Raw genomic sequence first — 27,383 nt, 5'->3', positions numbered from 1 at the left:
GCTGAGGGCGACCAAACTTGTCTGCAGAAGCGACTAAGGGGATCGGATGGTTAATTATTTTTATGATGACGTCATCATATCCTGTTTCCGTAGCTATGCATATTATGCCAGTAGGTTGATTATCGGAATTATCCGGCGTTAAACAAAAAATCCCAATTAGACAGGACTAAATAGCAAACATATATTCCAGATATAGTCGGAATTGGAGGATCTGCTATCAACAGACATCTCCTTCACATACGGAGTTAATTTTGTCGCGAGTGTTGTAAGTCATACTATCTGAATGACGATTACAGGAGAAACAGGTAATTCCATTAAATTATCCCTTTTATCCACAGTTGCTTAGATCTTTAATTGCAACCGGGCCATGACTTTGCTGAAAAGGAATAGAAAGGACACGGAAATAGAATTATGGACTAGAACCGTATAAAAGAGACTCTCCACGCCGCTGCTTTTATTAATACATAGCTCAAACCTAGAGGGCGCGTGTGTCGGAAACAGTTTCCTTACAGCACGGTTTAACATCAATGCCAACTTGAGACTATTTACCGGGCGACTCATTTCATCTTCAGTAGTAATAAAGGCTTCTTTTACACGGGCCTGATAATGTTTCCCTAACAGCAAGTCTCGAGTTCAATCCTAATAAATACCCGGTGTGGTATGGCGCCACCAGTAGGCCCGCGCGAGACTCTATTGACAAGCCAAAAGCTTAGTGAAGATTACTTCTCTTTTCGTGAAGACTTTGGCGGATATGTGAACAGTTTCGTGTCAACACAAGAGTTCGTTTTGGAGGCACAGACAAACTATCTGACGGGTTAAGAATCGTATTAAAAGTGTTTAATACCATTATTGCCGAGTTTTAGCTGAAGAGTAAATTACTTGGACATTAAACAAACACTTGGTCCTCCTCAGGTTGAAATCTCGCTTGCTCCAATGTTATTAGTCGGCAGGGAAATCGCATTTCTCCACGGTCGCACTGTTGTCTTTCCAGAACGTCATTTTGGAGCACAAATACTCGCAGACACGGTTCTCGTGCCGAGATCTCCTAAACTGGCACTGGCTTGACATTACGATGAGACGCTCGAACCAAGACACGGACCTTTGGCCTCCCGATTAGCCAACGGGGTTACATTGAGGCACGTTTTCAAGACACAATGTATTTTTCAAATCAGATTTAAAGACTGAAATTTATTACTGTCATAAACTGTTGTGTTTGTAAAGAAGAACTGCTGACAAAAGCAAAATAAAATCGCTGAGAATATTTTTTCTGAAAAAGAGTTTTCCCCTTTAATACACAGATAAAATCATTAAAACCCCTCACGTTTAATGTCAGACAGCAAATGGTTAATTTTTTGCCCATAAACTTTATTACGCGGTCATTTTGTTCATGTTTCATTGGCTAAACGCCACATGTACATTTTTTTATTATTCTTGTCAGTGAACAGAAAACAGAAAGGCATTATTTACTCCAAACCCAATTCTTCGTATCGGCGTGATTTCAAATGAAAGGGCACTCCCTCCAGAGTTATCAGTTAAAAATAGAAATTCTGAAGAAATTGCTAATTACACAGAAATGCAGAGGCTTAACAACGAGCCGGTGTCACAAAGCGATCGTAACGCCATGATCATATATAGTATTAGTGCTAGGATCCTTTTGTGAAATATTGCCAAGCACGGCGCTCTTCCAACACAGCTTACTTTTGTGTAAATGTGTAAATGTTTCATTTCAGGATATCGATACCTGTAAATAATTGCAGATGTTAAACATAAACTTGCCACCACACCGAAATGGAAACTAAATTACCTAATGTAAATTCGATTTATTTTTATTCTTTCGAACATGCATGAAACCACTGAACAGGGAATGTCTTCTTACTTCCAAGTGGCTTGAGATCCCGAACCTTTACCCTCAGTTGACGATCCTAAACTTGTTTCTTAAACGTATCTGTTTAATGACCATGAAGAAAGGTTACTTCAACGGGAATGTCAGAGGTCATTGTAACACTCTCTCGCGTGCAGTGCGTTTTATCCTGGCAAACCGACGGGTGATAAAACCATTTTATTTCCCTGGAATAATTATCCAAAACGACCAAACCTTAAAATCTTGTACTAGCACTTTCCCGGAAACACTGTTTCGTTTATGTAACATGGCAATAACATTAACACATGTCAATTTCAGTTATGAGATGCCAATCTCGAAATGTAATATAAACTCTTTTCTATCAATCAAGATATTGACATCTTCATTTGCAACGTCATCATGGGATATCAACACATATTTCACCGGGCCGCCTTTCGATATAAAAGGCTTGATTTCAAAGGCAAGACAGGGAAAGGTCGATTGATGCCCATTTCACGTCCGTTTCGGAACGTCAAACCGCAACAGGAGGAGTTAACAAGCTAGCGTATTGAAATGTACATCTCATGTCGAAGTAATTCGCATGTCAATATCGGCAAATGTAACAGCTCAGCCAAGGGGGAAAATATTCTAATGGTATGAGAAACGTTCTTCGATTTATTGTTTTTATGGAAAGGTTTTTGCAGATTTGGGATTAATGGAACTAAAAAAAGTTGATGGAGACCCAATGGTCGCAACTTTACAGATACTTTTGGAACTTGTTAAGACAGCTATAGATTTTAACAATGTTTTCGGAAACATTAAACCTGTCGTAACCTGTATTAAAATTGTAAGAGTGTTCTTGTTTTTTTGGGAAACAAATCACGGTTTCTGTTCATTTGTTTGATAACCTCTGCCAAGGCGAGACCTCTGTAGAAACGCATAACAACACTAAAGGAATGGCTCTTCCCGGAATGTTTCTGGAATCCATCTGTTCTTGTCTGAGTTCTTTGTTCGTGGCTATTGATAAAGCTACTCACGACTATACTTCATGCAGTCGTTTGAAACAAATCAATCCTTCAATTTCATTACTATAATTTCATTCCTGCAGAAACAAATGAGAGGGAACCTTTGTATTATCTTGTGTATCAAATATTCTGTTCAGCATCTCAAACGAAATCGCTCAAGCATTTTCCTGTGATGTTCTTGGGCAACTGGAACTACATTACCGAACATAAGTACTTGCCTCTTATTTTGGCTTGTCCATATGAAAGTGTTCTGTGCTGTAACTCCGCACAAAAACTATTCGAATTTAAAATTTTTAATTTCCTAAACAAGGTGCGGTAATCATGCCAGAACACTGCAGTAAATTTGCATAAATTCTGCAGTAACTGCACGTACGTACTGTAAGTTAGTAAGTACTGAAATGTTCTGCGGAAATTGCGCAAAAGCGCTGCGGTATTTACGCATGAGGACGCTTCCGAACCGGGGCACGTTCAACAAAGCTATTGTAGGTTTAAGGTGACTCACACATTTTGACATAACGTACGGCTGTTCCTTACTTCCGACCGCTTCGCCGAACAGGGATCTGGGTGGTGATAAAGACGTTATTTCGATGATTTTTACAATGTTTCAATTAATGGATGATATTATTTATATCTTTCAGGCAAAGAGCAAAATAATCATGCTGAAAGTACTGCGAGAGTTTCGGGGCAAGTCCCACGGAAAACAGGCCTCCGAGGAATCTGAAAAACTGCAAGTGGCCGCGGAAAAAGACAAAGATGTAAGTCAGATTTTATATATGATTTACATAGATTCCACGCGATCTTGTCCATACTATGAGGTGATGAGCAGTGGGTTCCATCTGTACCTTGGTCAAACCTATTGAAATGGAGGGACCGACGAGAACTTGTTTAGAGGTGCGTGTTTGAGTAATATAGTTTATAACTGTTGGCACACACATGCTGTGTTGAATCCTAGATAGAATGACGACCAATTGATCGTTGAGAGCATATGAGTGACTGAGTGAGATACTCGTTACGCCCCCTATAGAAATATTCCAGCAATATCACGGAGAGGGACACCAGCAATGGGCAATGTAGAGAATCGAACACGGGTCTTCGAGGTGACGTGTAAACGCCTTAACCACTAGGCTACCCCATCGCCCCGAGTGCATATAGAACTAGGGAGGTTAAAGGACACAGCGTACTGAGGAAAAATGTCCACAAATATATCATCTCTTACACTGCAAAGACAGAAAGGGAATCATACGGCGTTAAAGTTCCGAATTTTCGACAAGCGGACCAAATGATTATGCAGCCTAGAGGAGGTAATAGTGTGTGTAAAGTAGGATCAACAATGTGTAAGTAGATAGCTGCCTATCAGTCTGAAAACCAGGGTTCGATTCCAAACATGTGTACTTTGAGTAGAGGCATTTCAGTATTCACAGACGATCGCAAAATTCGGCGTGAAAACACATTCACTCTCTCGCGCTGTTATTCTCCACGGACATGAAGTATTGGGGCAAATGACTAAGTCATCTAGAACTGCATGTTTTGAATAATTGTGTTTTTACTTCCCTTGTGTCTTCTGTTATTCGATGCGATCGTGACAAGTAGAAATGAGACGCACGTTAAAATCCATATAGTCTGATAAACCTGTATTAATGTGCACACGCGCTCACGTTTAAAGTGGTTCTCAGCGATGACGATGATATTGGACGTTCACGTTGAAGCAGATTGCAGCGGCGTCTAGATATTCAATAATTTAAAAGAAATTAAATCTGCAGTATATCCGATGGATCTAGAATTTATCGGAATTATATTCAGCGCTATCGACCAGGAAGGATTGTACAAACTTACACGAATAATGAGCATTTCATACATATGTTGTCAATATACCCCAACCGCCGCAGAACGCACAGGAATGCATAGACTGCAGGGGAAGGGAAGTACACATCCAGATGAAAGCAACGAGACATCATTATTCGAGTTTGGAGTAACATTGTTATCGTGGTCTTCAGATTGCAGGGGTTCAGGGACTGTTCTAGCCTAATAACGTTTTGATAACGATTCCAGTGTTGTATTCAAGTCCACGTTTGAAGTATATAATTTCTTATGAAGACAGGGAGTTTAATCTTCTCTGTACAGTCTGTATAGAGACTGATATGGTTCAAATGTAGAGTGATCTATTCCGTACATGCAGATTGATCTGGTCAATACATGTGGATTAATCTAGTCCATACATGTAGATTGATCTTGTCCATTCATGTCGATTAATCTAGTCCATCCATATAGATTCATCTTTTCTGTACACGTAGATTGATCCACTCCATACATGTAGATTGGTCTGGTCCATACATGTAGATTGATCAGGTCCATACATGTACATTCACCTGGTTCGTGTATGTAGATTGATCTGGTCCATACATGTAGATTGATCTGGTCCATACGTGTAGATTGATCTGGTCCATACGTGTAGATTGATCTGGTCCATACATGTAGATTCACCTGGTCCGTATATGTAGATTGATCAGGTCCATACATGTAGATGGATCTGGTCCATACGTGTAGATTGATCTGGTCCATTCATATAGATTCACCTGGTCCGTATATGTAGATTGATCTGGTCCATACATGTAGATGGATCTGGTCCATACGTGTAGATTGATCAGGTCCATACATGTAGATTCACCTGGTCCGTATATGTAGATTGATCTGGTCCATACATGTAGATGGATCTGGTCCAAACGTGTAGATTGATCAGGTCCATACATGTAGATTCACCTGGTCCGTATATGTAGATTGATCTGGTCCATACATACAGATTGATCTGGTCCATACATGTAGATGGATCTGGACCATACGTGTAGATGGATCTGGTCCATACGTGTAGATTGATCTGGTCCATACATGTAGATTCACCCGGTCCGTATATGTAGATTGATCTGGTCCATACATGTAGATGGATCTGGTCCATACGTGTAGATTGATCTGGTCCATACATGTAGATTCACCTGGTCCGTATATGTAGATTGATCTGGTCCATACGTGTAGACTGATCTGGTCCATACGTGTAGACTGATCTGGTCCATACATGTAGATCGATCTGGTCCATACATGTAGATGGATCTGGTCCATATATGTAGATTGATCTGGTCCATACGTGTAGACTGATCTGGTCCATACGTGTAGATTGATCTGGTCCATACATATAGATTCACCTGGTCCATATATGTAGATTGATCTGGTCCATACGTGTAGACTGATCTGGTCCATACGTGTAGATTGATCTGGTCCATACGTGTAGATTGATCTGGTCCATACGTGTAGATTGATCTGGTCCATACGTGTAGATGGATCTGGTCCATACATGTAGATTCACCTGGTCCATATATGTAGATTGATCTGGTCCATACATGTAGATGGATCTGGTCCATACGTGTAGATTGGTCTGGTCCATACATGTAGATTCACCTGGTCCATATATGTAGATTGATCTGGTCCATACGTATAGACTGATCTGGTCCATACATGTAGATGGATCTGGTCCATACGTGTAGATTGATCTGGTCCATACATGTAGATTCACCTGGTCCATATATGTAGATTGATCTGGTCCATACGTGTAGACTGAACTGGTCCATACGTGTAGATGGATCTGGTCCATACGTGTAGATTGATCTGGTCCATACATGTAGATGGATCTGGTCCATACGTGTAGACTGATCTGGTCCATACGTGTAGACTGATCTGGTCCATACATATAGATTCACCTGGTCCGTATATGTAGATTGATCTGGTCCATACGTGTAGATTCACCCGGTCCGTATATGTAGATTGATCTGGTCCATACATACAGATTGATCTGGTCCATACATGTAGATTGATCAAGTCCATATATGTAGATAGATCCGGTCCATACATGTAGATTCACCTGGTCCGTATATGTAGATGGATCTGGTCCATACATATAGATTGATCTGGTCCACACATGTAGATTGGTCTGGTCCATACATGTAGATTGATCAAGTCCATATATGTAGATAGATCCTGTCCATACATGTAGATTCACCTGGTCCGTATATGTAGATGGATCTGGTCCATACATATAGATTGATCTGGTCCACACATGTAGATTGATCTGGTCCATACATGTAGATTGGTCTGGTCCATGCATGTACCTCTATCAGGTCCATACATATGGATTTGTCTGGTTAAAACATGTTAATCGATACGGTGCATATCGTCCTATGTACGTAAGTACGTTGTGTAATGATGAAGCTAAACACGGACCATCAACAGATGTCATGTTGACGACAGATGGAAGAGACATATCTCATTGCGCGTATTGAAACACAGGTTTGAGGTCAGAGCAAAATAAGAAATAGCAATTTAGCAGAAATCTATAGAGTTAACAATTACTAACAGTCGATATATTGAATCCTCTTTTGAACATCTAACCTGTCACCTTGATTTTTGTACTGTTGTCCCGCCAAAGTATACGTGGTGTTGAAAATAGGAAGGACGTTTTGTCCAAACCGAAGGTTTAACAACGTTTCGCTCAACCCGTTCTTGAAATATACCGGGTAGCAATGTAGCACCGAGCAAGCCAATACATACCCTAGTGGTGACATCTTCATTGACCATTTCTGGAATGTTTATAACAGACATACCTATCCAAAACAAAGCAATGCGGCACATGTAGCGGGACATATAACACGTCCGTCTCTACCCAAAACCATTCTTTCCAGCATATTGGACGCTGAATTTAATTAGGACTTTCGTGAAGTAGATTTTTACTCAGTTCCTGTGATGTTACTGGACGGGTCTAATAGCATTACACAACCAAAACCCCCTACCTACAGCCAGAAAAGACGTTGATAAGGAATTATGCTTGCTTGGATGGCATCAAGTTGTTAATCTTGACCATATACAATCAATATAACCGCTCTCTTCTCTTACAAGGGACGGAATGGGGCCTCGATGTAATAAAACTCCCCTAGTAAAATTACTCTAAAAGCCTTTTGCAATAAAACTCTATTACGTTTATTTACGCGACCATACGAAACGAGAATTGCGTTGCGTCGGTGTCGTCGAAGTCATTTAGAATGTGTAACACCCTAACCAATAATATATGATGTCACGGTCACATTTCTTTACACTTTTCCTGAGAGGACTTGAGGTCGGGATTCGTAGTTCGGCGTAAATAGTTACCAAATTTATGCCTCTCAACGCGACCATACCGGTTCATAGTGGTTCATATGATCCGGAAATAAATCATGTTGGATTAAACATGAAAGAGCCGTAAAGCGAGTTTGTGGGACATCTGTATTAATAACTTCGATTCTTCACAGGTCCATATGGTGAATCTCTGTGATGTGAGGAATTGTTTGTAAGAAGGCTAGCCTTGGGATTTCTAATATTTCAAAACGTCATGTGTAGTTCCTGATTTATTAAGCGTTCAAATAATTTCCAGGAAGAGATGTGGTTAAGATGCCATTGAAGATCATTCGCGGCTTAATAAATGCTGATTTTAAGGTTGAAAGAAGGTCATATGTTATCTCCACAGCTATATTCGTATTAGTAAGAGTTTATAAGTGAGTGAGTGAGTGAGTGAGTGAGTAAGTTAGATTTACCGTCGCCTTGAGGCGTTTCAGTGGCATAGCGCTTCTCACACACATTACAATAAGAAATACCGTCATTCACAAAAACAGAATCAAAAGTTACCCAGGTGCATCTGACACAATTTCCATAAGAAGAATTTCTGCTTCTCACAGAATCTTTTACTTAAGAAGATCCGGGTTAGAAATGGCCTTCAGTAAACCATTCATGTCGTAAGAGGTGACTTCCGGGATCGGGTGGTCAGACTCGCTGACTTGGTTGACACATGACATCGTGTTTCCATAGCGTAGATTGATGTTCTTGATTTGAATCACTGGATTGTCTGGTACGGAGTTAACCAACAAACAAATAAATAACTGACTAAACATTTACCGCCACTGACACGATCTTAGTAAAAACGTCCCCTTTCTTCATGTACTGCATAATTATGTATGCATGCTTATTGCTTGTTTCAGGATTCAGTAAGTAAAAAGGTGAATTAAAAATGTAAAAATTACGCGCTACAACCCAGCTGCATCACAATGTACCACTAACGAAAACATTTTGACAAAAATACCAATCAATCACCCACTTTAAGAAAAAATAATGACGTATAACTAATATATCGGCTTCCTCTTTTCTTCTTCCAGGGTACGAAAAGTGAGAAGACAGATTCGGATGACCAGAGCTACTATGACCCGGTGCCCCCTTCCAAGATCCAACAAGCCTCCTCACAGATGATCATCCTCCATTACTCTCCCTTCAAGGCGGTGTGGGACTGGATCATCCTCCTCCTCGTCCTCTACACCGCCGTCTTCACCCCCTACTCCGCCGCCTTCCTCCTCAACGAGGAAGAAATCAAGATGAAGCTGAACCAAGACCCAGCAACAAGGGACACCATTGCGGAGACCAGTCGAGCCGACCCGCTGGTCATTGTGGATCTCATCGTGGACTTCATGTTTATTGCGGACATTTTGATCAACTTCCGGACAACCTTTGTCGTGAATGGGGAGGTGGTCAGTGACCCTCAGAAGATTGCCATAAACTACGTCAAGGGGTGGTTTGTCATCGACGCCATTGCTGCCATACCGTTTGATCTTCTGTTGTTCGGATCTGGCACCAGTGATGTAAGTTGCTTTGATATTTTATTTCGTAGAGAGGGCGATGGAATGTGAGTTGGGGTGAGTGAGTGTGTTTTGACTCCAGAAATGGGCTTCACATATTATTCCCATGTGGGGAATCGAACCCTGGTCTTCGGGGCGACGAGCGAACGCTTTTACCAGAAGGCTGCCCCACTGTCACTGAGTGAATGTGTGAGTGAGGGAGTGTGGTGCACCCCTGAAGGATTTGAAGAGTGTATATCTTGTGTACAACATCAGGTGACTGGATGAGTGGCGTTTTAGGCCAGTTGAAGCCAGTTTAGGGAATTTTCCGGTGGAGGCTACCACACATTCGCAGTACACCATTGTCGGGATTCGAACTCTTAAGGTCAACGAAGACTACCTCAGCCAACTCCCAAATGGAGAGACAGTGAGAGAGTATCAAAGACACGCTCTGTGTCCATGTCAGGGAAATAATGTTTTATCTAACCGACGTTTTAAAGGGTAGCCTTGTGACTGTTGCTCGTCACCTCGACGACCTGGGTTCCACATATATGAAGCACATTTCTGCGGTTCCTCGTTGTGATATTTGCTAGAGTATTGCTAAAAGCGGCGCAAAACCATACTCACTTACCCGCTGTGGTAAGAGCGTGAGGTTCGAGTTCAGGTCCTCAAGTTTCCCGCCGTTATATTTCCGAAGGTGGTATTAAACCATGAGTCCTACAGGTTCTGCTTGACCTCAGCTACTCTACATATGCATAACCCTGGGGGTCACAATCGGCGCCTGGTCGAGTTCACTTTATTAAATAGGGGAGCAGATTATGTTATTGTTGCGTTCGTGCATGCATGCATACATGGATTTGTTACTGAACTTGTTACACGGAAAACAACATTTCCGAAAAAATCATTTCATGTTTTAATTGCATTGGGTTTTCAGTCGTAAGCTACCTTTTTTGGTTTACTGACTTTACAACGTAAAGTCAGTTGCTTTCAGAATACGATTCATTGCCTCTGCTCGCTGCCTAAAAACCCGAATAGGAAACATTAAACAATCTGCAGCTGAATGATTAAAGAGAATTAGGACATCGGTGACGGTTTCTCGATTCTGAGATGTCAAACGGCGACCTTGTCTCGGCTTTTCGGACATGCTGACAATCACCTGACAAAGGCGCACCGCTACACAATAACAGACCCATCCAGTTGTGACACGGTCACGCAATGCATTAGGTCAGGTCAAGCGGAACAACATGTAATGGAGAAGATAACAAGAGACACTTACCCTTAACAAAGGGTAAAAGAGTTAAAAGCCAGCCTTAAATTACATGATCTCACTCATTGCCAGTGAGATTCCTCTGTCAAAAAGGGATGTAAAGAGCGCGGTACAAAAAATCATCACGTGAAAATGGTATTGCTGAAATTTAATATCGGCGTAAACGAGTTTACTATTCTGTAAAATATCAAAGAAATATCTGGTGCTAGTTAGAGAGAAATCGCCATGGTAACAGGTTTTGTTGGATATATATCACACCTAAACAACCTTCGGTGCCATTGTTCTTCATCTGTCCGAAATCCTTGACTGAGAACACAGCTTCAGATGCTGCGACTGGTCCACATCACAGAACTCAAGTGATGAGGTTTACTGTTAAATGAGTTCATCCATTGACTTTTTTCCCAGCCATATAATCGGTTTGCGAATTAAATAGAAAAAAATCGATAAAAATTGTTTTTTCACTTAACAAAAGGTCGAAAGTCTGTGTAAAGAAAATTAAACCAATCTTTTTTTCTTATAGTGGAAAATGTTGGAGTTTTTAAAATCGATCGAGAGATTAGTTTCACTCCGGTTCACCTTTCAGCAGAATCATCAGTCGGGAAAAATACAAACGTATTTATCTTGAATGTCACTACATTTTGAATGACCTCAGTTCCATCGATACAAAACATGCTTTATCGCAATCACAAATAACGAAAACGTCTTGGAATAAATATTGACAATAGTACTATTAACGACAAATAGACAACAAAATGAATATGCAAATTGCACTGCCACACACATTGTGTAGAAGAATTCATACGTTGGGAAGTAGGACAATTGGCACCTGAACAATTACTACCTTGGAAATTCTACCTAGGACAATTGCCACCCAAAAGAGTTGAAGAGGCACCTCCCTCTGCAAGATAATCCATTACTGGTTTGAGATCCACGGGCAGGTGTTGTCCGGGACTCGAATGCTTCAGTCATTTCACCCTCCGGAATGAATGGGTGGCTGTTGTCCTAGACTCCATATACGGATACAGGGGCCGTCCTATCGCTGGAATATTACTGAATTTGGCGCAGCACATCAAAGAAACAAAACAAAACAAAACACATCCATGTCGCATTTAATGGATGAGCCTAAAAACAAAATAGTTCGTTCTCCAATTTCGTTTTAAATAAGGATGTCCATCAGAGTTACCCACCGGAAGTGCCATGCGTATGACTAAAACGAATTGAGATTCATTTCCCGTATAGGGCAATGTCTAACCCATGCGTCACCCTCGGTGATGTCTATTGGGAAAATATTGACAAGATTTCACTCGGCGAGATGGTTGGAGTGTGAAGGGGGACCACGGCTGCACCTAGTCTGACAGGAAGTAGACACCGTAGGACAAACGGTCACATAAATCACCAGTTCAAGACTTTTGCTGAAAGACCGCGTCTTTACATTTTTCTCACCCCGACAATTTCACTTTCCTAAATTGAATTATTCAGGTTATATTCGGTTGTCTCCCTTTGATGATAACGTTTAGAGTACATGTATTGCGTCAAATTTCCTCCCAGGAACAATGACTGAACGCCCGGCGCCATCTATTCATGTTATATTCCTATAGATTTTGATGACCGGGACCTGTGCGGTTGTTCAATGGTTAAAGCGTTTGCCTTTTACGCCAAAGGCCCGGGTTCGTTCCCACGTGCAGTTAGGTCAACATGAAGTCTCTGAAATGAACATATTTTGCAGGAAAACCTTTTTCGAATCCGTGTTAAGGAGCCCAGAGACTTGCTTTATTTTCAAACTGTAATCTAGACTTGCCACAAATTCTATACTTCCCACAAATTCTGGACTTGGCACAAATTCTATACTTGCCACAAAATCTGGACTTACCACAAAATCTGGACTTGCCACAAATTCTATACTTGCCACAAGTTCTGGACTTGCCACAAACTCTGGACTTGCCACATATTCTGGAGTTGCTTGAGCTGCTCTTGGATATACGCTTTTATGACAAACTTTTATTTACAGTAATATTGCAGGTCTGTTGCTTAACGCGCTGCAAAACTATATTCATTCACCTAATTACAGAATAATTTTAATTCCATTGAAGAAAATTATTCCATTGGGACCGGTCAAATTTCACGAATTCATAGCCCAGAGTCATGGGATAATCTAATACATTATGTCTTGTTATTTAAAAAATATCGAAAACGACATTACAACACAAAAAACGTTGGCTTTTTGTTGAACAGTTCTTAACAGATGCCATGCTCACTGATTGATCTACACTGCACAAGCCAAGTCAGAAAAAAGTGTAGAATTCAGCCAGCACGGATTTACGGGCGATTTGAATTTGATTCCTACATTTTGATGTTGTCGAGAGAACGTTCACATATGTAGGTTGGGAATAGCCAAAGGGCTTCCGTGTCATTGGGAAAATAATAGCACACTCTTTTAGTGTTTTTCCCGTGAGGGATTATATGTGTCGAAAGGATGCAGAAGAGAACGGCAAGTCTGTATCGCCCGAGTTGGTTCTGCACCGCCACTCAGACGTGTGGGGATTGTAAGAAACAAGAGCGCTCGTGATAAACAATGTGTCTTTGTCCTCGTATCCAGTACCTCTCTCTACAGCTTTCCAAATATGACGCTCGCGATTCTCTGGGCCACGAAATAGCTGGATATTGTTTTATCAATTTAGTTTCTGCTTTATCTTCAGTTGGTGTGGAGGGCGGTGCTGAAATTGTTGGGTTGAAAAGAGTGGGGAAGGGGTAAGGTGGTGGTGGTGGTGTTTGTGTGTGTGATTGGGTGGGAGTGATGAATGAAACATTTGAGTCTTGTAGCGAGACTGCTACTTTCAATCGCGGTGCGATGATATGCGGTGCGATGCGATGCGATGCGATGCGATGCGATGCGATGCGATGCGATGCGATGCGATGCGATGCGATGCGATGTGCGGTGCGGTGCGGTGCGGTGCGGTGCGCGGTGCGGTACGGTGCGGTGCGGCGCGGTGCGGTACGGTGCGGTGCGGTGTGTGATATGGCGTGATGTGATATGGAGTGGTCATTTACGATGTGGAGTGGTGCTGTGCGGTTTGATGTGAAGTGATGTGGTGGTAATGTTGTAGTGATGTGGTTGTGATGTGAAGTGATGCAGGTGGGCGAAATCCCTGTAGTGGGGTGGGAATCTCACTTAGGACGATGAGGCATGTCTTGACTGTGACCTCCATCCATACACCATCTAAATTGTAAATACATGTCATGATCAAAAGCCATTTACTAATGTATCATAGCACCACAATACCAATGTACTTATGACATATACTTTTAGGGCTCGATTTAGTGTTGTGAAACGTGCCTTGGTGCAACCCAACATTACAAAGTGCAACATAGTTATTAGCCTAACTTGCACCAGGTGCAAGTCAATGTTTGAATGGGTTAACCTCTGAATGAAAGATCTAAATATTTGCATCTGCATATTGCAATAAAAGCAGTGCAGCTTGAATCTGACTGGTGCAACTAACGTATCTTAACGTATCTTATATTGAGCCATGACTATAAACTACCAGAAACTAAAGCTTAACTACCACGCCAACGACCAGGCACAGTTTCGCTGACTCAATATCCCTGCATGATTGTATGACAACCTGATGATGATTTCGTACGTGAGTGAATGAGTATGGCGTTACACCCCGTTTAAAAATATTTCAGCAATATTACGGCGGGAGACACGGAGGAGACACCCATGTAGGAAAGCGAACCTGGGTCTTCGGCTTGACGAACAAATGCTTTAACCACAAGGCTAACACCACAACCCCACCCCAGCCCCAAACGCACCCCCTCACCCGTCCTTTATTGTCTTAATTGTGGCGGTGTGCGGAACAACAAATTTACATCCAAGGCAATTTTCGTTCATTCTGTAATGATGCCTGGTGAAAAAGAAGTCTAAGCATAGAATTGCAAGCGGATATCTGCAAAATGAAAAAGATGCTAAAACATTTGTTTTGAACGATTACCCGGAACAACAGAGGGGGTGGAATAAGTACATTTAAGAGAAGGCGAGCGTGACTGTCTAAGCCATCCAGGACAACAGTGATGGAGTGTTTATGTGCAGTTGGGGTTTGGACGGGGAGGGCGGAGTCCGAAGCCCCTTACAGCTGTGATAATTATTGGGAAATGAAGCATGATAGGTGAACGAGACACTGTAATTTATATGGATTCGTTAATTTTATGCTTCAAGAGCACGATGCCTGCTTTTCCGGAAAAAAGGAAGATTTATTCCCGCGATCAGCCTTTGCAAATTAAACCATGTTTTTGTAACGGGCGGTTGTAGCGACCGCGGGTTTGACCTTGACCTTATAGAATGGCGCTAGCTACCAAGTCATATTGTCCTTCTGTCTTTCGGTCGACATTTTTTAAGTTTTTCTCACAACGACATCTTTGCTGTCTTAACCATTCCAGAAGCATCGAAGAATCGTGTTAGAGTTGATCTTCAGCTACTCTTGCTTGTCGTATGAGGCGACTCCCTGACACATGGCGTCCGAATTGCACAGATCGGTGTTCATTCTGTTGATCACTTGTTTACAAACCACTGTCATTTAGTCATCATAATATTGCCACATTGTAAACCAAAAGTCACTGTGTTCTCTAATCTGATTAGTTGAAAAACATGATCAAATGGTATTAGATTCCCGGAAACTGCAAGACTATTCACTGCGTATTGACCTCGCAAACAATTGTTTTGTTGAGTCATCAACAGTGGTGACGTCATTCAAATCATGTTGTGATGTAAAGTCAGAATGACGTCACAAAAGAACAACTCCAGACGCTACCATGGGAACCAGCTGAAACGGCCTGCTGATGACACTTCACTGCTGTGCCCGTACTCGGTGTAAACGAGTGCAGATAGTAAAATCCTTTGGTTTACTTTTGTGTTTACAGTGTCGATAAACATCATGCGTTGGCCAGTTTCCGGGTGTTATTGAGCATTTGAAGCACGGGAATGCTTCATTTGAAACCTCTCCTAATTAAACACCAAACACACGTTTTATCGTCCCATGTATCAAACTCGATCGGTCACGTTTCGTTGAAATAATCTGGTGGCCAAAGCGTCCGCTCAACACGACGAGTATCCTGTCTCGGTTCAAGCGGCATAAAACTACACTTTCAGAAGGAGGAGAATTAGACGTAACCGCATGCGCTCGTCACACAGAAAACTGGTCCGGTCGCGAACCATTGTCAATATCAAACGACCCTGCCATGAAATATTCACGCGTCTTACGACTTGCCCCTTAACATATCTAAAAAATATTACCGATTTCTCATAGAATGTTTGCAAATGACAAATATATTTACATCAAAACAAACAGTTCCTTGACATGTGCGTTCTGTTCTACTTTAGCTGGTAAATACGGTTTTATCAATACATTGTCTCACAAACCCTTCCTGAATACCTCACACATCAAGCGTGATGTATTATTGAAGAACTATTGATAATCTGGATATTAATAATGTACACCTGTCACACAGTGAAAAACTGTCTAAAGCATCGTGCTAATGCCTGTATTTCCCATGTCAATATCAGATCATATTTCGTTAAACAAACGTCATTGTTAATGTCTGATAAAATGTATATGACATTTTAAAGCATGTGCTCTAATGTTATCCGTGATATCAAATACAGTTCACGTCGTTGAAGGGTTAAAAGCATTCGTGACCCCCTATCGAAAACTCTAATGTATGTTTTGTGACATGAAAATGTGAAGAGCTACGTTGAATGTATCGCGCACACACTGACATTGATTTGTTATAATCGATATATCATCGATATTTTGAGAAGTGGAAGTCGGTACATATATATTGATGCCTAGAGAACTGTTCTTACGCACATTAAGATGTGAGACACATTTGTGACACCTTGTCATTGTTTGTTTCCTTACTGTTTATTGCCGTATGTTTTAGACTCAGCATTTTCTAGTTATATGAAGGCGGGATGGGCATTTATCTTACCTCACACCTGAATGTCGCTTTCTCATTTGCTAAGCGCTATTGTATTACATGTATTTTCAATGTACCCCGCTTACAGCCAATGTATTATTTTCACTGTACACCGCTGGGAATATTCGGAACTCCTCTACTGCTTCTTGGTAGTACTTCTTTGCCTCTAATAACATTGAATCACGTATTAGGCACGGAAATTACCAATGTTTTGCGATTGAAAATCGATGGAAGGGAGATAACTCTAAAACTGTTTACCATTCGGCAAAATGGCGATTCGCCTCGCATTCAGCAGAAGTGCTTCAAACAGTTCGAAATTAAAATTCAGGTGTTCGGTAAGATAAATACGTTGTTCACTGGTCCCTCGGGGGCCTTTGGCTCGTGTACCCTCGAGATCTGTTTATGTTCCACGAGCCCTGCGGCTCGAGGATGCAGACCTCGAGGGTACATGAGCCCATGGCCCCCGAGGGACCTCGTTGGGAATCTCAGCCGTGACGAACGAAGGCTTCAACCACAGGGCTACTCCATTGCACCTTGTCTGTTTTTGACAAGAAACGCCAGTGATTGCTATCATGAGCAACTGTTCATACGTGAGATCACGTGGTCAGGTCAACGAGTCAGACCAACCAATCCACATGGTGGTGCCTTACTTCCGGTACACGTTTCTATAATACATTCTAATGTAGCTGGGCTGTTGTCAGCTTTAGCGTAAAGCAGCAAAGAATTAACGAAAACAAACCTTACACAACACGCACCCCAATACAATTACTGTTTGTTTAATTTAACTCCGCAATATGACAGCTACATGGAGGTGATCTGAAAGTAATCGAGTCTGGACAAGACAATCCAGTTCTGAACCACATGAGCATCGATCTACCCAACAGGGATAGGATGACATGTGTCAACCATGTCAGTGAGGCTCACCACCCAGTCCCGTTAGTCGCCCCATGGGTTACTGCAGGCCAATTCCAACCCAAATCTTCCCGGGTCGGGTCTTCCAGGGTTCAGATCACCGTCATATTGCTGGTATGTTGCTAATTGCGGGGTTAAACGACAAACACGCCACTGACATAGGCTATCTACTCGTTCCTAGGGATGTCAGTGCCATTGTTATCGACCATTCAGGCGATATAACGCTCCCTTGTCTCCCACTGTTGACTCACGGTTGTTCATTGCGATACATTCCAAATTCCTGTCCCGTTCGTCCTTGTAAACTGTTGTCGATATCGCGTCAATAGCATGTCAATAGCTGCTTAGTTCTATCCGACAGCACTGCATTCTTTCAGCGATAATGATACCTCGTAGCAAGTATTGCACCGATTACCAGACACCGTGCCGGTATGTATGTCATTAAAACAAATTAATGAACACAGGTAACTGAAAAGCTGTGTATTACAATGACCATTAACCGTGACACATTGATTAGAGCCATGTATAAATATATTTTGCTTCCGTTTAAAGTGTTTCGGCAAGTCAATTGTCAATATCACTGAAAAACATGTTCGGCTCGCGGACTATTGTGACATGGCGATTTCAGTCTCAGTAAGTGTTATGAAAATCTTTCCAACTCACATTCTTGGTTTGCCAACTTGAATTTTGCACTATGCATGAACATCACAGTTGGTCATTACCACTGAATTGGTGCCCTCTTGGCAAGAGGCTTAATTTGTCATTGTTCATCCATCAGTAAATGGGTACCCGTTAGCTTCAGATGATCTCGTGACTGTTATGTTATGGAAATTCAATGCACTTTGTCAGTTGTAATATTTATGTAACCTCACAATTCAAGCAATCGGAATGAACACTGGTGCATTAATACTCTTCTTATTGTCATACCCGTCTTGATATTGCAGGAATATAGCTAAAAGCTAAAACATCACTCACTCATTCATTTCGTAGTTTCTTGTTTGTTTGGTTGGTTTGGTTTTTGTTTTCTTTTTTTCTGGTTTCGTTTTGCTAGCTTTGGTTTGGTTTTTTTTCTGTTGATTTTACGTTTTTCTTTTTTTTTAATAATGAAAGACACCGAGTCTCTGTGTTGACGCAAGGTCTGATATCAACATCTAGACAGAGACCTGAAACGGACACAGATCGTGGAGCCCAAATGAAACAAGAGGCCAGTGACGTCACTTCTATGTAGATTGAGTTATTTCCACCCTCCTCTAATGTAGGTCCTTATCTGATGATCATTACTGATATATAACCACACACGATGTCTCAGTTGTAACATTACGCACGGTCATCTAGAAATATAACAGAAAGGGACACCAGACCCTAGCATCTTCAACACCCTACTCGAATATCGATGCCTACATAGCCATACATTTCACCTCCAACCATCGGAGTTCCTTGTATCAGGTTGCTATTAAAATAACCAGAGACGCGACATTTCAGATTAAACTGAATACAAGAGATGATCCTCCACGAATATGAACACCGCGTTGTTCATGGCGACTTATTTCACTTAGAACCAGCTAAACTCACTCACTCCTTACATAGGGTCGCCATATAGCTGGAATATTGCTGAGTGCGGCGTAAAACTAAACTCACTTACCTTACATAGGGATTGTGGGGTAGTCTAATGGTTAAGGCCACGGTTCGATTCCACACATGGGTACAATGTGTGATGGTCATTTTTTGTGACCCCCACCATGATATTGCTTGAATATTGCTAAAAGCGGCGTAAAACCGTACTCACTCACTCACTGATTATATCAGCGTTGTTTTAAAAATAACCAAAGACACAGTTTCGTCGGTCATGACACAAAACACACGATCGAAGAGACGAGCGTCTTCAACACACTGCTCAGTGTTGTACATAGCGATGCATTTCATCTCCCGCTAGCCCAGTTCCTTATATCAGAGTTGTCGATATCTCATCAATAGTTTGTCAGTGGCTGTCAGCGGGCTGTGTCACGAGGCGGGCAACAACAAGCCTGCGTGTGATACAAGCCGTGTAATATCCCGGCTTATGAGCGGAGATGAGGGGTCCCCGTCGCCTTATCTGCTGAGTCAGTAGAAAGTAGCATTGTTAATTTACAAGGCTCGCTGACAATTGATAGGACGCGACAAATTGCTTTCGTGCAAATGTGTTTCCTAAAACAACCATTAGGTACGATCAGACGCTATGCCCCCCTGAGATGAAGCAACGGTTACTGGGGCGGGGATGAATAAGGGCCTGCCGAAATCTTAAGCCTCAGTTGATGGAAACTTTGCTAGGCTAAACTAATTTAGCAGAATAAACATTCTCAAGAAGTTCGAATTAGGCGGGGTTTATGCTGAATAAAGGTCGATGCGGCGAAAGGGTGTTCCTAATTCCGTTTTATGAGATAACACTTTGGTAGCCGGGGGTTTAGGGCATTGCTGGATCACCTGAAGATAATGCGTAATGTTAGGAGGGGAAAACTGGGAAATAACACCATTACCCGAGCTGTCGTTATGAATGAAGGGTTTTAAAAAGCATGATTTTACCGCGAAAAGTTAGAGGTAAGAAATTTGAGTTCTGACAAAAACAGCTGAAGTCACTTGGAAGATATTTAACTTTTTGGAGTGTTGGATTTGAAGATGACCCCGATCTCGAGCTGAACGAGATTCGAGATGGGAGACCATTCGAGAAGATGGAGACAAGGCGACTTCGTGGATTGTGGACGTAGACTGGCATTTTGTATTAAAACATAGTCGCCTTATTTGAAATGATATTACATTTCTACAAAAGAGACCAAACAATTTACACCAAATAGAACTCGGACTATATGGGACCTCTTCACTCGGTCAGCCTCTACTGGCTCGAGCTGGACACCATTCCAGTGTTTATTCTCAGGGGCATGTCATCGATCACCGACGGCGTGGATCGTTGTTCATAACATCGATCACGGGATCAACATCGAGGCTTTGATAGTCACAGGCCGGTGAAATACAGGTCGTGGTTTCTTTGGTGCAATTATCGATCATGCAAATACTCAAGGTGATAAAACATCCTTCTACCCCATCGTCCGAATAAACACAGTTGCACAATACAGCGTCAACGAAAGATTATATTCCTGACCTGCGAACACAGTTTTTAAACTGTTCAACAGTTAATCAATTGTTAATCGCGGCGTTTTGACCGGAGTTGGTACCGTCCGTATTAACGAGGTTCAAGTGAGTGTCTTTCGCATATTCATGCTGTATGACACAGATCTGTAAGTTATTTAGACCTCAACCAGACAATCCAGTGATTGATATCATGAGCAGCGACCGGGGTATGATGACGCGTGGAACCTAACAGTTCCAAATATCGGCATAGTATAGATTGTTGTAAAACAACTCTTACAGCTCTGATCTTCGTGATTGGAATATAACGGGTAATAATTTCTACAAGTCCAAATTAACATGTCCCCCAGTATGAAAAACAGCGATAAACACTGTTTTGAAAATAGATAAAAAATAGAAACAGACAGCAAAAGTACTGCAGGAAAGAACACCGCCAAAGAAATGTTCCGAATCAGCTGAGGACATGACGCAAATCCGGTATGGCTTTGGCACGCCTTGTTAATTTGATCTGTGTTCTTTTGTCTTGTCCCAAGTATTTACTGTCTGCAAAGACAGCCTAAGCTGTCATGACAAACGGTTCGCCTAACCTTTACTTCTTCGACTTTTCTCGCGTGAGGGAACAGCACATTACGAGACACGGAAGTACGATTGGCTTGCTTATTATGCCCGTGATTAGAGGAAACAAATTGTCCATTTTCCAGTAAGTCACATGTCACATGAAATAAATGACCATCTTTCATGTGACCGAGGCGTCTGTTCATGATTCTGGTTAACAAAGACGGGCGTGTTTGACGAGTGTCATTTTACCTAATCAAAGCACATGCATAAATGGGGTCTGTTGAGAAAACGTGACAGTTAGTGGGTTTCATTTTCAGAAACATCGCGTGAGATGGGAGGATCTGATGTGTATTTATTTTGATGCTAATTATAGGTGAAATACGATGTACATATGCTACTGAAAGCTAATACTGTACATGCTAAGTACGATCTTGAAACACAAGGGGGATTGTTTGCCTTGGTGGTATTTAAATGTGCAAGCAACATTTTCCTGTTATTTTTTAAACGTTGCTTTGACGTGTGTATCATTCTAATGAGTGTGTTTAGTTCTACGTCGCACTCAGCAATATTCAGCTATATGACTTCGATCTCTAACAAAATCGAATCAGCACCAGACAATCCAGTGATCAACAGCAGGGACATGGATCAGCGCAGTTACCCCATCCCATCAGTCGTCTCTTATAACAAAAAACATAGCTTACTGATGATCTATTCTAACCCGGTTCTTCTTGGAGTAGAAAGTATTTTAATCCCACAACTGTCACATTGCTTCATTTACATCTGAAACAATGCTGCTGTTCAAAATTATCGTGGTGTTGCGGCATAAAACAACACACATTCAACTGAATGTACCTATTCTTTTAGCTATTTCACCCATATAAACTGTTGTTTCTGAAACACCGACTACAAGGCTAATTCGTCGGCATTCTAGAAGTCTGTGAGTCAATAATATAGCGCACAACGCTATGTGTTGGAACTACTTGTTTTATGCATAGGGCAACGTTTTGGTGAGGACTCTTACACCGGTATCAACCTGAAAGACCTTACGCCTAGACGTAGCTCTTTGCACTAAACGAGTTATCATCCCTAAGATTGTATGCTGCATTATTAACTATAAGGCTAGTTATGTATGTAATCGTACACAAATAAAGGGAAATGTTTTAGAGAAATAGGGATGTCTGAGAGAGGAGAAATAACGCTCGACCCAGTTAGCTGCTCTGTATATTAATGACTTTGAAGACTGTGTGTTATCAGGAACCTGTCCCGGTATTAATACCTTGTATCTAGACATGATAATCTGGCTGATGTGTTCCACTCCACTACACTGATGAAGGGTGGCGACCCTGTTATTGCTGCTGATAATAACAGTAAATTACACACAGTGCTGTGTTCCTGATAACAGTTTCTGCGGAAACGTCCAGTTAGCATTGACAAATCGCAATTTGTTGGAATTGAGGTCTGTGAGAACATGATACACTGGTACATGACGGAAGTATCTGCTGTGCACAGTGTTTCATTAAGTACATGCGAACATTAATTAGGCACCACAGGAATCCATGAGCAGGCTCCAGTATTTTGGTCCAAACATGCGATCACACCCTTGCATACAAAATGCTTCAGAATATATCAAAAGCTCAGGGTCAAAAACGCATGTTGCGAAACAGTTTACTAATCATACGAAACACAGCCCCACACCATCACTAAACTACTCAAAAGGGTTCATATGAATGGACATTCATTTAATATTTCGATGAAGTATCCACCGTTTGCCATTTATAACAGTAATCGTGTAGTTCATCTATCGTTTTTTGAAATTTGTTCACATTGGCAAACAAACAAGGCTAGCAAGAAAGAAAACTAGATAAACTGTATAACATTGTAGAGTAACTGAAAGCCAACACGGCAGCTTTGCTCAATTTTACCTTCGTGTAGGAAAAAATGCTGAAACCAAAAGGACTAAGCATGCGCCCTTGTCTTACCCCAGTGGGGTAATCACACATACGAGATACTCAGTTGCCTTACTGTGTATGTAGTAACATACTACCAATGTTACAAGAGCTTTCAGAGAAGATGGTGCTGAATAGAACCCAAGGCTTTAGAAACATATAAATAATAATAAGAATAAGAGTACTTATATGGTGCCTCATCCGCATCACTAAGGGACATGCTCTAAGCGCGTACACTGAACATCATTATTATTACCCCCAGATAAATGACACAAAACATGTAGCACATTTACGTGCAAAATGGCACGATGGCATTTAAAATAAAATAATTATCAATAGTCGAATATCCGGATCCTTTTCTAAACCCCGCTGACATTCAGAATTAATGTTCAGAGCTGCAGCCCAGTATATTAATATTTTTATTGAACCTGACGTAAAAACCTTACTATGAATACTCAAGAGGCTTATAGCCCTATGATTACCAAGAGAAGAGGCGTCTCCGTACTTATGCAAAGGGGGATTATCCTAATTGACCTACATTCTGGTAAAACACCGTTCTGGTAAATTCTGCTTAATACGATCACAGATAAGGTGGTATGAAATGCAGCCGATGTATGTTTTAAGTAATACTATTGATTTAACACTCACATTTTTCTCTGCCATAGAAAATAACATACTTGTATCCAGTTTAATATTAGGGGTTCTAGTTTATCGCTGATATTAACTTCACATATTGTGAGGGTCAAAAGAAAGTACACACCACGTTTCGTGTTGGCTGATAGGAAAGAAATCAAGAAATGTTTATTCGATTATGATGTTTTTGTGAGCATAGCAGTCGTTTTCATACTTAAAATGCGAAGGCTTTTTGTATTTGTTTTTAGCTTGATGTTATGGTAACTTTTGTTATGTGTTTGTTGAATCTGGTGTTTATGTGTCTCTTCCCTGCAGCTTATACCATTGTTTGAGTTGCTATAGAAATTAAAACAAAGTGTAGCTCCTGGTTAGAGTCAGTGAGTATGTTTTATGCCGTGTTTAGCAATATTCCAGCAACATCACAGCAAGGGAAATGGGCTTCACACATTGTGCGCATGTGAGGAATCGAACCCTGGTCTTCCTCGTGACGAACGAACGCTTTAACCACTAAGCTACCCCATCGGCCCAAATATAGTAACAACCAAGTTTATCGGCAGCTAAGGAGTGGTGAGCTGACTTACTATACGTCATAATGAAACAAACACCAAAACTTAAAGCCAGCAGCAACAAACAAAAGAAGCGAACAAACGAAACAAAAACCCAGCACAAAACAAATACACCCCATGCAGGATTGAAAATAACTTTAAAATTGCTAGTGTGTTCCGGTACAGTGGCACATGTAAAATCACTTGCCCTCATGATTTTTCAACTATACCAGCCGATTTTCTTGTTTATTTTTAAATAAACTGGTCACTGGTGCAGTGTGATCTTTGCTTGCCTGACAAAAAACCCGGGCAATGGGTAATGCCCGGATGTCTGGCGATGGGTTATTTTCACACCTACTATGCCCTTGATAAAAAATGAAAATGAACATAAATAAATAAATAAAAATTATCTGAATACTAGAAACGTGAAATAAAGTGAATATAAAACGATACCCCGACTTAACAGGTTAAACTATTTTTCAAAAGCAGTCATTATTGATAAAAATCTATTTCTGCACTTCCTCATAAAAGTGGACTGACCGCAACACTGACTCCCATGGACAGAAGTGCTTCGGGGAAGGATCGAGATTATTGCTAGTCCTACACGCCATTAGACTGACTGACAGATTGTGATGTTTGCCAAGGTTAAATGAATTGTATTGGTGTCGTATTTCATCGGACAATACCAATCTCTTCCACGGGGAATATCTATGCTTGTATTTGCTCAGATAGATGACGTGTTTGCAGAAGCACGAAGCGTAACTATAAGCCAGTACATCACACGGAGTAATTAGTTAATTGTGCAGTTTCAATAAGTGAATGAGTATGGTTTGAAGTCGATTTAACACCATTCCAGCAAAAACGACGACAGATGTGATATTTACATTGAAATATTGCACAATAATTCCGTTCCACAAGACGCTCATAGCCTTCATATTTTAGCATCAGGTTTTAGCCTTAGATCGATTTGTGACTAGGTTCTGTCTGGTCTTGATGTAATTCCGAATCTGTATGACTGGTTATGCACCAAGACATACGTGAGAGCCAGCCCAATTAACACTTACACTTGTGATCGAGAGTTTCTAGAGTGCGCTTGCGACCCGCCACGCCTTTTTGAGAGTCTGGGTTCGAATCCCATAAGGGACTCGAGCCCTTAAGAAATTCCTGGAGTGTAGCTAAAAACTAAGTAACATTTAGCTACTTTCTTAAGGGCATTATATGTGAGTGAGTTTAGTTTTACGCCACACTCAGTAATATACCAGCTATATGGCTGTATTGTATGTAACTTCTGCCTACACGAACGCATTATATATACAAACATGTAACATGTTATTGTTAAATATGACGGCGTAAAACTAAACTCACTTTTCTAATATTACTGAATGAATTGTTTAATCAAAATTGACGTGTGTCATCTATAGTTAAAATGTTTTGCAGTTAGTTACTAGTTTTAAGTTGAAATCTGTGATAAATTAGTTGTTTCGCTGTCCTTCTTTGACAAGAGTTTCATAATTTACACCTTCATCTAAAAAAGTAATCATAGCTTGTTTCAGTCACGATATGCCGATGTAGCTTAAAATATTAACTCACGGACTCACAAAAAAACGTTTCTATTTTTCAGACTATGAAAGCAACTGGCATACTGAAAACGGCCCGGTTGTTACGACTTCTTCGTGTTGTACGACGAATCGAGCAGTTTGCGGAATATGGAGCTGCTGTGCTCTTACTGCTGATGGTGACCTTCACCCTCATCGCTCATTGGCTGGCATGTATCTTCTATGCGATCGCCAACATGGAGCGGCCCCACCTGCAGGCCCACGTGAGTTGGTTGGACGGTCTTGCCGACACAATGAAAAGGCCGTACTACCCGAATGATTCCCTGAGCGGACCGACGATACGCTCAAAATACATCACGTCGCTGTACTTCACTTTCACCAGTTTGACTAGTATTGGCTTCGGGAATGTGGCGCCAAATACGAACGCTGAGAAAATATTTTCAATATTCGCCATGCTTCTAGGATGTAAGTATATGTTTTTGTTTTAATTTTGTTTTTCTGGCTAAGTGATCTTGTCATTTTAAATTTATGACATTTAGTGGAGAGTATACACTGGTAATTGTGCTTGACAAAATTCCCAGTCCGTGCATATGTACGTTGTTTTGAAAGAAAAACGGCAATCAGCCAACAATCACTCCCTCACTCACCCATCCACAGGGTCACTTATTTACTCACTCACTCACTCACCCTTCCACACGCTCACTTATTCACTCACTCGCCCATCCTCTCACTCATGTATTCACTCACTCACATACACACTCACTCACTCACTCACTCACTCACATACACACTCACTCACGAGCGATCGTCCATTAAAATATTCGAACTATAACGTACTGGGCGCCCGTCTGACCAGAAATCGTTTTACCATTAGTATGTTTTATTGAAAAAACTCCAAAACATTCTTTCCAATTCCGTAACGCCGGGGTATCATTAGTATTGACAGAGGCAACGGAACGATGTTAATCTAATCTGCGCTTTGAAATTGACCAACCAGACACATGATCACAGTAATATTGACCGATACTTTTTAAATGCACGAAACACAGAATCCTTTGATGTTTTATTGTATTCTAACGGAACTAGTCATGAATTCACATCTCTAAATACCAGTTAGTGTCTTGTGCAAGGATAACATTTGTATTTATTACGATTGACAGCAGTACATTTAATTGATTTTATAATGGACACATTCCGGCACGAGGTAACGTGACTGGTCTCCAAGTTTAGACTAGTGATTTGTTGATTTGAATCTTCCAGTTTCACTAACTGTTGAGTAAAAGCAGTCTGGAGGCTGTCGAAATCCAATTTGACAAAACAAACATGTATTAGTT

The 27,383-nt window shown here is 41.2% G+C and overlaps 1 protein-coding gene across 1 annotated transcript in view; it reads left to right on the top strand.

Annotated features, from left to right (window-relative positions):
* The first annotated feature begins 3,509 nt into the window (after positions 1 to 3,509).
* The window catches only part of LOC137260434 (potassium voltage-gated channel subfamily H member 7-like), a 72,845-nt gene continuing 48,971 nt past the window's right edge, over positions 3,510 to 27,383 (top strand). Inside the window, exons 1-3 of the mRNA XM_067798094.1 lie at positions 3,510 to 3,620; positions 9,090 to 9,566; positions 26,115 to 26,514. Coding sequence (XP_067654195.1) covers positions 3,522 to 3,620; positions 9,090 to 9,566; positions 26,115 to 26,514 — 976 coding nt within the window. The 5' untranslated portion in view covers positions 3,510 to 3,521. The remainder of the gene's footprint in view (positions 3,621 to 9,089; positions 9,567 to 26,114; positions 26,515 to 27,383) is intronic.

Source organism: Haliotis asinina, chromosome 13 (genome assembly GCF_037392515.1).
Source record: "Haliotis asinina isolate JCU_RB_2024 chromosome 13, JCU_Hal_asi_v2, whole genome shotgun sequence".
Lineage (NCBI taxonomy): Eukaryota > Metazoa > Mollusca > Gastropoda > Lepetellida > Haliotidae > Haliotis > Haliotis asinina.
This window is presented reverse-complemented; position numbering and strand designations above follow the sequence as displayed.